This window comes from Calypte anna, chromosome 8, assembly GCF_003957555.1.
Source record: "Calypte anna isolate BGI_N300 chromosome 8, bCalAnn1_v1.p, whole genome shotgun sequence".
In the NCBI taxonomy this organism is placed as follows: Eukaryota; Metazoa; Chordata; class Aves; order Apodiformes; family Trochilidae; genus Calypte; species Calypte anna.
In genome coordinates this window covers 14183958-14196225 of record NC_044254.1, presented here as the reverse complement: position 1 = coordinate 14196225, position 12268 = coordinate 14183958, and the positions used below count along the sequence as shown (strand labels likewise).

At 35.3% G+C, this 12268-nt stretch overlaps 1 protein-coding gene across 1 annotated transcript in view; it reads left to right on the top strand.

Annotated features, from left to right (window-relative positions):
* Positions 1-12268, top strand: part of LOC103525861 (AP2-interacting clathrin-endocytosis protein) — a 31600-nt gene that overhangs the window by 5941 nt on the left and 13391 nt on the right. The window contains exons 3-9 of the mRNA XM_030455349.1: positions 796-1055; positions 1939-2056; positions 4233-4322; positions 6512-6592; positions 7676-7772; positions 8403-8491; positions 8696-8798. Coding sequence (XP_030311209.1) covers positions 796-1055; positions 1939-2056; positions 4233-4322; positions 6512-6592; positions 7676-7772; positions 8403-8491; positions 8696-8798 — 838 coding nt within the window. The remainder of the gene's footprint in view (positions 1-795; positions 1056-1938; positions 2057-4232; positions 4323-6511; positions 6593-7675; positions 7773-8402; positions 8492-8695; positions 8799-12268) is intronic.

Here is a 12268-nt window from a genome sequence, read left to right as displayed (position 1 = left end):
TATATGGTATGAAACCACAGATAAAGCATGTTATCTGTTATCAGAGACTTTTTTGAGGATCCATTACATTGCTGGAGTGCAGTATCTTTCTGTAAGTACCACATCTTTTTAGTCACAGACTGAGGTCTTTGTGAGGTCTTTACAGATCTTGAGCCAGAAATAAGCTGGTGAAACACAGGGGAAAGTGGAAAGCTGGAATTACTATCTGGGCAAAGTTAAAGCTCTTGGGTAATTTTAATTGCAGTTTCATGCTTTCAAGCAATTCTTTTGAAATAAAAATTTATCTCTGATACCATTAATTTATGTCTCTATAATATTTTTATGGTTTTGTACTTGTAACCTTGATGTTAGAAGGTTTTTATATTTGGGGGTTTGTGAATTTGATGTTAAAGAACAATCAAATCATGCTAAGATTTATTAAAAAAAATTATGAATCAGTCATCTGTTGTTACTGATAGAGCTTGCTTCTGCTTTTGCCAGTAGATGATTGTAGATATTTCTAAAGCTATAAGGAATAGACAGAAGTTGCTTTAATTAAAAAAGCAAAGTGAGAGAGAGTACTTTTGTTCCTTTTAACCTGATATTACATTTTACTTCTAATGATTGTTTATGCTTTTTCAGTCATTGCAGAAATCAGTTTTTCAGAAATACATTTTTTGAAAGGGAGGTTTAATTACTAACTGAACTGGACTGTACTGTACACAAGATTTTGTTTTCTGGTCTTTGTTAGACAAAAATTTCCTTTTTTATTTGTTTCATTTGATTAATTAAAAATTTACTGAAGTCATCTTCTAGGCTTGTATATTCATCTGATAAAAATCTTAAAGAAACTGAGGAACTGGCTATGATGAAAAAAGTGTTGGAACCCAAACTAATAGAAGAAAACAACATTGATACTCTTCAGAACACTCAAGCAAGTGTAAATTGTCTTGGAGATGGTAAAGGAACAGCTGTTGATCAGAATACTGTGCAGAAAAAAGTTGCTTGTCCATCTTGTAGTGAGGAGGAAATTCCAGAAGTAGTAATTGATTCAGAAAGCAACAAAGCCACTGCAGGTAGGTTTGGAATTACACTTTTTGTTTGGTTATTTTTGTTTGTCTTTTAAATAATTATCCAAATACTTACACAAATGTAAAAATGTAGGCACAGATTAGAGGTATTACTGTAACACAGCTTACATGAATGTTCCTTGCTATGGTCCACCTCATTCCCTCACACTTTGTAAAAATAAATTGCTACAGAAATTTGCCAGGAGTCAGTTCCCAGCCAATGAGTAGCATAATAAATCTTAACAGGACTTGCCAGGCATTGGGAATATTCATCACCATTGTGTCCTGTCTTTTTTCTGTAGTACACCAAATTTCAGTCCCTACTACATGGGACTTCCACAGAGCAGAATTTCTCCATTCCTTTCCTTTTCTAGTAAATTATATTGGTTCTGCTGTTGTGTTATGAGGACTTTGGAATCTTTCATAATCTTTCCTACTACTTTCCTACTACACTGTGAGTTAAGTAAATAACACAAGGATTCATCTACACCAGATGTGGTGCTACAGCTGTGGTAGTAAGATAGGATCAAGCAACAAATTGTCAGAAGCTCCTTAGCAGTATGTGCCCCTGACTTCTTCAGTCTAAATTTCTTTAATTCAGAGCTACCAGATCTCTAGAAAAAATGAACTGACTACATAATCTTACAAAAGAGTAACAATAACACTTCTATATGAAATATGAAGCACTGGTCAAATGTCTGATATCTGAAGTCAAAATGAGAAGTAAAATGCAAGGTCTGTAAAACCTATCAAGGAAAATTCTATCTTGAATATGCAATATTAAAAAAATGTCATTATGTCAGATTCTTTTCAGTATTTTCTCTGTGTACTTTCAGTAGTCTAGTCTACATCAGAGAAAATGAAAATAGCTATTCCTTCCCATCTGCAGGTAATTGCAAACTAGAAACTGCCTCTGTGCTTGGAGAAGACTTAATGATTCTCTACCAGAAGTGCTGTTGTCCAGATATTAATATTTGCATAGAAGGCAAAGACTTTCAAGCTCACAGGTACATAAGTATTTACTGCCAAGTTTTTCAACTAAAATCTATCTAGTACTAAAGCACTGCAGGTGCTGTGTATCTTTAGTATGTAACTGCTGCTGTTGTCCCCTAGCTGTGAACCATTGCGATTTTGGGGTCTTACATAAGAAGTGGCTGTACTGTGATGCTCATAAAAACAGCTTAGCTTTTTAGCAGCAACTATTATGAAAACAATTGCAGTTTTAGCACTTCTACTGTAAACTTATGAAATGAGTATATTCATGTATATATATTGTGTAGGTTTTCTTTGCTAATTTTTAAAAAATAATCTGTGCCCTCTGGAGGAGATGGAAATTCTGTTAATAAACTGTTCGGCTATTAATGGTAAATAAAATTACCATACAGGCAGAAAATTTCTGGAGCCTGCTCTTCAGTATCTGTTCATACTGAATCTGATTATACTTCCATTACATCAGGCATGTAGATATAAAAACTGTCAGCTGTCTTTTATTAGATCTAAAGTCCAAGATCATTTAAGAACTTTGGCTTATTTGACTTGTGTAGCTTGGGAAAGCAAATTGAAGTGTCAGTACCACTCCTTGGTAAGAGTCTGCACTTGAGACAGCAAACGAGGCACCATGTGTTTTGTTCCCTTTGAGTACATAAATAACTGAGAGATACTATAAAAAACCTCTGCTAGTTTCAGGATTTTCTCAATGCAAAACAGATGTGGAGGGCTATATTACTGATACTACAAATAACTTCAGAGCTGTTATGTCATAATAGTGGTGGTGGTGATAGTGGGGTACTTTATTTTTTTAAATAATAGAATTAGCATAATAGAGTAAATTTCCAGAATATGGTGGTGTTAGGCATAGTTTTTCTTCTGGTCTGCACTATAAGAAGAAATGCTCTCAGGTTTGTAACTATGAAAAACATGTACCTTAATGCAAAAAGAAAGTCAACAAAAAGATTCCATCAGCAGAGCTGCTCTAATTTAGGCCACTTACTGCCTGCAGCAATGCATCTACTTTAACTGGCATCAGAAAAATATGGCAGTTAATCACAGAGAAAACACAAATGTTCTGAAAGAGGCACAAGGCTTGCTTGTTGTAGTGCTGCCTCATAGTAGGAGTGAATAAGGGAAATATATTTTTGGGTATACTTGTGGTGAAAGCACCAGTATGATTTATGGATTTATTATTTATGTTCTCAAACAGGGCATAGTTTAAGCCCTTGCCCTCTCCCACCCATTTAACTCAGTATTCCTTCCTTTCTTAAGAAGTTTTATGAACTTGCAGTAGACTTCACAGTGTGAGCATCAGTGGTCCAAGTTGCCAAATTATGTCTTCTTAGTGCTGTGTTGTATTCTTACACATCTCAGAGTTCAGCAAGTCAGATGGTTCAGAAATAAACTTGTGGCACAAACCATGACAGTGTGAAAGCACAGATAAGTTGACTTCATATTCATTTGGTATTTCTTTTAAGTTAAAATTTTGACAATATATATTTAGGTTATACATACTTGTCCATATTCTACTGAGCAGTCATCTTATTTAAGATGAATCACTGAAATACCCAGTAGAAATATGCCATTGCAGTTGATCTAGCCCTTTTCATTACTAAAATTTATTTGGAAGAGGATGACAGAGTATTTCATGTCTTCATAGCACTGTGTTGCTGCATCTTACAAAATCAAGATTGTGTGTGTATTTAGAACTTTGCTGGAAATACGCATCATGAAGTTGTATTGTATGTTAGTATCATGTCTGCTTGACTTTTAGGGTGTGCTTTATATTTCACTTTTCATGTTAATAATTGCACATTTTGTAGAATAAAAATAATTTATGAGATTTAAGATGCAGTTATTTTGCTAGAATGGGACTGAATTAGCAAGGTTTTGGTTCTGCTAAATAAATGAGAAGAGATCTAATTCCTATTTTATATTGTATAAAAAAAAGATGCTTGAGATAATGATTTCCTCTGTGTGAATGTCAGTCATATGGGAAACAAGCTTTAACTGAGAAATTTAGAATACTGTTTACTTAAGCATATTTTGAAATTCCAACCATAATGGGAAAAAAGGCATGCAGTACACAGATGACACCTTACTGCATAAAGGGCAAAGATTTAGGTCAAGTTATCAAAGAGTCTCATAATAAATATTTCTATCTAGTGGAATAACATTTACTTTTTCTCTCAGGGCCATTTTATGTGCCAGATCCAGTTACTTTGCTGCTATGCTGAGTGGAAGCTGGGCTGAAAGCTCCCAAGAACACATCACTCTTCAAGGGTAAGTGTTGTCTTCCCAAGTCACAGGGGAGCAAAGGATTTAAAATCACTGCAAATATGTAACAACTGTGATGTGTATAGAGCACTGAAGATTGCTCTGCTTTGACACTTTTCTTCAACCTGATCCATTTCCTGAGTGCTGTTTTGACTTCAGTATAAAACAGGGTGTGTAGAGTATTTGTCAATATTGTCAGATGGCACAGGGACAAAGTCTTTTTTCATCAGCAGAAGAGTACTCATCCTTTTTTGTACATTGTGCTTCAGTACTTAAAGTCTATTTTACAATTCTCTTATCTCACTTCAAATTTTAAGTGTCATGAAAAGTATTTTGTATGTCTAAACAGTGCTATTTATTTTCATACCTCTTTGTGCAGTAAGAGTATGTTTATAACATAAAGACAAATAAACAACTGCATTTCTTAAGTAGTGTTTAATAATAATACTTGGGCATCACACACAGTTTTGACTAGTGGGCTTTCTGTGTGGGAGCTGAAAATAATGTAGCTGTCAGTGAAGGAAGAATAATTATTTGTACATAAACCGGGGACTGCCAGGTTGGTTCTTTTCAGTATCAGAAAAATCAATTTAAATATGTTAATTTAAAGGCAAACTAATACTGATTTTTTTTTTTTTTTTACATGTTAGCTTCTTTAGTGCAGGCATGTTGGCAGACTCAGCTTTCTTGAGCAAGAACTGTGTGCCTTACAGTATTGCAAAATATAATTGCTTTGCATTAATACAAAATTGCCTGGTCAAGTGATGCTCTCTTGTGTTTTCATAATTTTCATTTTCTGTCAGCATAATAATAATATTGCTGCGAAATCAGAAAGGTTTTTAGTTGATTTGGTTGTAACTTCCTAAACTTCATAAACCAATAAATTTTTAATTGATCTTGGCTTTTATGCTACATATATATATAGAGAGAGAGAGAGACAGACAGACACTATATCTATATATATATATATATGTATGTATGTATGTATACACAGTTTAGCGTAACAGTAACAACAGTTACTCTTGTATTTACACCCTCTACCTATAATTGATTTCTATATGGCTGAGAAATTTTCATCCCTATTTTTCAGTAGAGCCCTTTTCCTTAATCTTTATATCAGTGTACTCTCATGCTAATGTCTTATAATTTCTGTTATTAGGAATCATCCATTTGTTTTACCTTTTCTAGTTCAGTTTTCTGCTTGGTATTGATTTCCGTGCTGTCTTTTTAAATGCTTACAAATGAAGTACATATGGCTTATTCTGAAAGAATGAAAATTCTGCCAGCTGCCATGACAATGGGGAAACTCTTTCTTGCTGATTTTATGGTTATCATCTGTAAAAGTACCTAAAGAGACAACTGCGTTGATTTTGCTTCTTACTGTTTTTTTCTTTCACTTTTGTTTTTAGTCATCAATGTCTGTTGCCTAAACATGTCTAAAAGAGTCTTAGCTCAGTCTGCATGGTTATGTTCCATTTATACAAATGTACACAGCACTTGTGGGTTCTGAAGATCATGCACTGAGATGTATGTAAAGAAGTACAACTATGTATTATTCGGGAGATCATATACACCATTTAAAATAGATGTTCTGTTCCTTTTTCTGCTACGGTCCTAGGACAATGCAAGGATGCAAACACAACTCTGTATAGAAATCCTGTATTTCTCAATCTGAATCTAGGCATAAAGAGTTCTCTAAATATTGAGATCAAACATTCCTACTTAGCATTGCTGCAAAACTATTAAATGTATTGTTTCATGGGGAAAGTTTATGTATTTCTAAAATCAAGAACGAAAAGTAATTATTATGAAACCATTTTTAAATCTATAGTTGTTAAATAATTGACTTATTGCTAGTAAAGATTCTGGAGAGTGATGAAAAAATCCTCCTTTCTGCATATTACCAATGTAAATCTAGATGCTAGCCTTAGACTGCTTATGACTCAATTATAAAAATTTAAAGTTTCAGCACGACTACCACATATCAAAATTTAACTACAAGACAGTCCAGTTAGATATTTTACATTGCAGTAATCTTGAAAATAGCTTGAATTTTATCAGATCATTTCCATTCACAGATCAGCTGCATGAGGTATCAGTCTTTTGACCACCTTACTGTGGCTGGAAAATGTGGCGGATTTTATTCTAGATGTGGGGTCTTTTGTTTTGTTTTTTGGTTTTGTTTTTTTTTCCAGAATAAGCCCCATAGAAATGAGTGTCATCTTGCATTTTATATATGGAGGTATTCTGGACATCCCAGACAAAGCTGACATTGGGTATGTGTCAACTTCTTTTTTAAATTCTAGTTTGTGCTTGTTCTATATTCTACTATTGTCCTTGTATTCAGTTAAAAGTCAAAAGGGAAATTATTCATGTGGTATAAATAAGACAAAAATGTCAAATACCATTATCATTATATCTAAACACACTTAAGGAAATTAAAAAAATACAGTTTCTGAAGAAATCTTTATTTGGCAGCTGCAGAGAAAGGGGGGCCAGACATTTTTGGAATATTGTATAAGGAGAGTGAAAAACAGGAGGGTATTTTATACCAAAATAATTCTGAATTTCCTTCAGAAATAGTATGTACAATGTGTAGAAATACATAGTAGTTAGTACTTGGAATTAGTTTTTAAATATACATTTGAGTTGCTCTGAAAGCTGTGTAGTTAGTCTTAGATCTGTAAAAAATTATATGTAGCAACCAGTGTAGAACTTGAATTTTCTTCTGGGATAATTCTTAATTACAGTTTTCTATACAATTCCAAATTAGTGAAGTAAGTTCTGAAGTTTCCGAGATGTTAGAAGTTGTTTTTTAAAACTTATCTGTGTAAAATAAAAATATTGAAATGTTTATAGTATGTCCCACTGTAAAATAAAAGTATTGAATTGTTTATAGTATGCCCCAATGCCAATGTTTATGTTAGTAATTGATATAGAAAATTAAAATTTGGCATTGATTATTATGTAAAATAATAAAAGTTTGCTTACTGTGCTTTTAAGTATATGGAGGGATATAATTTTAGGACACAATGTCATCAATAACTGGAGAAAAACCTACAAAATTCCAAAACTCTGCTGGTACAAATACCTTTTTCACTCGTTATGCCTAAGACAGTTTCTCAGCCAGTGGCTGAGGCTGTTACACAGACCACATGTGGTGCTTGGGGTGTTATTATTTGGTCAATACATCTTTCCATTTAAAGATCATTATTTGGCAAGTTTCGGACTTGATTGTCAGTCATCTGCAATAAATTCTGATTCAAGAAAGAGGTAATATTGGCATGTAAATGGTCTTGTAAACAAAATGCCTCTATGAAAACAATTTTTGATTCAACTTGGTACTGCTTTCTCTTTAGTCGCATGTTGGGCATTGCAGATATGTATGGGCTGGATGGGCTGAAAGAAGTAGCTGTCTACATTTTGAAAAGAGATTACTGCAATTTTTTCCAAAAGGTATGTCAGTTACCATGCTACTTTGTTATCCATAAATCCTAAGAAGAATTTTCATTCTATTTATTACTTACCCATCATATTGACCCGATACTTAAACTGTATGGTCATGGTGTTAGCAACCCTTTAACTATGTGTAAATAAATGTACTAAATTTGCTGGAATTGATGATGGGAGCAAGGTCTGTGGTATCATCCCCCTGTTTCTAGAAGCTTGCAAACCACAACTGATGCAAAGCAGTTTTCCACAAGGTCAGTTAATTATACACACAGAGCATAACTGAATATGTTCCATTGTATATGGACATGTATATGTAATTGTTTGTAGTAGGAATATGGAAAAATTACATATTTGCATATCAAATTTCCTGGGCATGTATTTAGAAAATACTTCCATCAATTAAAATTAGCTTAAACACAAACAACTGCTTATGGTTGACTATTTTCATGCATTAGGCTCTCTAGTCTGAATACTGATTTATTGATGTGTGTCACAGTAGATGACTTCCCTACTCTGCAAAAAGACAAACATAAATATCATGGTAGCTAACTACTGCTGTTTGAACTGAGAATTCTGTGCTTCTGTCTGTAAATCTGAAGGTACAATAATGTGATCATTTGCTTATAACTCTAGCCTGTTCCTGGAAAACAGCAACCTGTACTAGAGTGCATGGCTATTGCTCATTCATTGGGAGTGGAAAACCTGTATGATGCTTGCATGAAGTAAGTAAAATACAATAATTTATTTTGCTGCTTTGTGTTTAAATTATTTTACTTTGCAAGACTGGGAGGGCTTTTTGCATATAAAGTGTTTGCATTTTAAACATTTTTTTCTTCAATATTTTGGAAATATCACTGATGCTAACAAGTGAAGATACATTTTTCATCTTCCTTTCTTAGGCAAGACTTTTTTTTTTTTTTTAACAGATGGGTAGGAAAACATTTTGCAAAGTGTTTGTCAGAGAGAAGTTTCGCCAGTTTACCTACTGAACTTCAGAAGAACTGTCTTGCTATGTTAATTAATTCTTTGGTAAGTACTATATAGTGAGCTTTACCTAAAAATACAGAGATGTAAATGTTTTCCTTAATTAGCTGTGCAATGTAATGAAAGAGGTAATTAATTTGGTATTTTAAATCTGTAGTGCACTTATACTACATAAAAGTTCCCATTAAAATAACAATTTAAAACCAGATTTTGATGTGGAGATATCATTGTTACGCTCCGTGTCACAGTCTAGTGATAACCACGTTCAAGTCCATCATAATAACGCAGTGTAAGTTTATGAAACAGCTGTGACATTACAGCATATTCATATAGTGAGGAACAGAAAATTACTCTTTCAGTTTCTAGGGTAAGTGGTGGCACTCATTGTTTGTGATGCCCTTTCCTCTTTGCCTATATTCTAATTTGAAAAAAGTAATACATTTTTTTCTAAACTTCTGGTGACCACTGGCTATCAGTGATCAAGAGCTATTTGTTTACAGGCAAGCTGGCTTCTTAAAACAACTGCACAGTATACAGATCTTCTGCTTCTATCACGGTTTAACACTGGGCCAGCAATTAACTGAGAGACAGATGCTCTCTGTTAATCCCCTTCCCCTCCCTGATAAAGAAAGGAGAGACAATAACAGAAAAAGACATGGGTTGGAAACTAAACTACACAGCTTTAATGTAACAGTAATGATAAAAAAATATAGATTATCAAATATACACAAAACCAATACCATGTTCCTGCTCCCTTCCCCCCAGTAACACTCACGTCACCACTGAGGCTGTAGGGCAGCCCTGGGAAGGTCCCAGGTGGGGCTGCTGGAGTCAGCAGCAGTTGGGAGCTGGAGGCAGGAACACAGATTCAGGATGGTAGGGATCAGGACTACAGGCAGATGAATGACCAGAAGCTGGCCAGGATGATGGCTGTGGATAAAGGAGCAGAAGAAGGAAGGGGCTTGACCCTTGTGACCCCTCAATCTATACCAAGTTTATAGATGTGTATGGGATGGAATACTTTATTATGTCAATACTAAATAATACTATTATGTCAATACTGATAATTATATCAATTTCACTCACCTGTCTTGTCTGCTCCTCCCTAAAGGAAGGCTGCATGTGTGACCCACTTCCTCCCTTTCTCTTTCTGGAGCATAAGCTGCTTCTATTAACCAGGCAGTGGCCCTGTTTCTGCAGACCATTCTATAGCCCTCACTAGCAATATCGAGTATTAGCAGTCTTAGAAGCAGAGATGGAGAAACTTGCTCTAAATTTCAGCAAGTGCAGCTAATTACAAGGGACTTTGCTGAAAGCGAAACTACAAGACAGAATATTAGTTTTAGCCTGGCCCAAACCAGGACAGCTTCTCAGATAACAATACTGAATTGATCCCCTAAAAGCCCAGCACTAATTTTTTTGTGGCACATATTTATATTGTTCCAATCTGCCTAAACTTAAACGGTTTTCCATTTTGTTTCTGTATAAAACTACCCTCGTAGCTGACACAAAAGTAACTGCTTTGAACTAGATCTGTTACCAGAAAATTCATCCAGTAATTAGTTCATAAACACACAAAATTGTAACAGATAGAAGAAGAAGCTAAAGATAAACCTGTAGAGCTGCTGCCAAGCACGACTGTAGATGTATGTGTCTGTAATATGGATTGCCATATGCAAAGTTTAATTCATCCACCTCAGGTAACATCCACAGGATGATTTTGGTACTAGCACACACCAGACAGCTAAGTATGTGATGTCTTGTATATCTTAAGATGAAGTCCTTGTCCCTGTGTCTCTGTTACTGTTGCTATCCAATCTAAATAGCTCAGGTATGGCTACCTACATTGCCAAAGGTACCTCTAGTTCAAGAGATGTACTCTTAAAATGGTTGTGGCCAAGATCTGCCTCTTGCTGAAAGGTCTGTGAAGGGACTTAATTTCTTGGGACTGTTTTTTTTTTCTCAGGATTACTTTGATATTATGCTTACCCCACCAAGTGCTGAGGCTGGCAGGTCACCTGTGAGCAGCGGCTGCTACCGCATGCTCTGGTGAAAGCCTGAAAAGCAAGAAATTTCAGAGCTATGTGATTGTACCAAGAGAAGTCTGAGATACTTAGATGTGCAGGGCTGGTACTGCATTCAGGTTATGTGCCACATTCAAGAAAGACAAACTGTCCTTCTACCAGAATGCATAATTTTAACCAGAAGAAAGGTAATAGCTCCAGTTCTTTGAGATACTTGGTGTTCTACTATCATATTACATCAGTTATACTCAGTTGTTCCTAGAATATATACACAGCTATATTGTATAAATATTTGAGAAGTTCTAGGTAAGGCTTTCAGGATTATAGATCAGTTCATTCTGACCTACCTCTGTTCACAGTTAACACCACTATCTATCTCCAAAGTACCTCAGATCTGTAGTGTAGACAAGAGTGTATGTGGACACAGTTCTGGGCTCCCCTCCTGGTAGCCTTGTGTAACATTAGGAGGGCAGCCTGGAGGTAAAACTAAGCTTCAGGCCTCTCTTCACCTCTGTGCCTAACCTATCAAGATGATCTGGTTATGTTTGTGTTGCAATACAGTAGGCCATCCAAGCTATGAGGATTTGCAGAACAGTCATGGCACTGTGGTACTTTCACAGCTGCAGCTGTGTACCCAGCTTCTCTGGAAAACTTTTCCTGGACTAATGTGTGTTTTGGTTCCCATTTTACTGATTTAAAATTTGTGTTGGGTGTGTCTTTGCAATCACTGATACTGTATGGATTGAAGCCTGGAAATATTTTAGAATTGCAAAATTAAAAAATAAAGAATAATCTGCCCACAGAGTAGTTCTGGTGAGTGATCATTTAACTGAGCTCTTAAGGCACCCACTCTAAAAACCTGCGGAATTCCTAGTGGAGTATTTCACAATCTGCAAAAGTGTTAAAGGCTGTTTGAAGAAGAAAAAGTCTGACATTAATTTTGCAGGGGCTACTTTGTTTTACAAGCCTCTTTTCTCCACTTCTAACAGTTCTCTGCTGTAAGACTTTAACCCATTTAACCAGTTATGAGTATGGATCCTTTCATCTACCAATCTAGCAAATGTAAAACCTAGTTAAGGTGGGGCAGGCCTTTACAGGAAGAAAAGGTGCAAAGAAAAGGAGACTGCTGATCACAGAATCTCTGCAAAGCCACATGAACACAAACATGAAAATGGAAATGGAGTTTAAAACATTGTTTAGCCCTGGTGTCTCAACTGCATGCAATAAGATTACCCTTTTTAGATGAGTGAAGTGGACTCCACTTTGGAAAGGCTAGGCAAAGAATATAAGAAAAAACCAAGAAGTGAAATTCAGTTAGAGACCCTCCTACAAACTACTGATTTAATTAGAAGGCACTTAAAGCTTTTAATATTTCTCTGGAAGTATCTATTGGAAGTGAATGTTTATTGCCTTGTGAGCAGGGGCAGAATTCCGGGCAATTCCAAAAGATTGTAATTGTGTCCTGTGGGAGCACTATGAAACCCTAAGCAT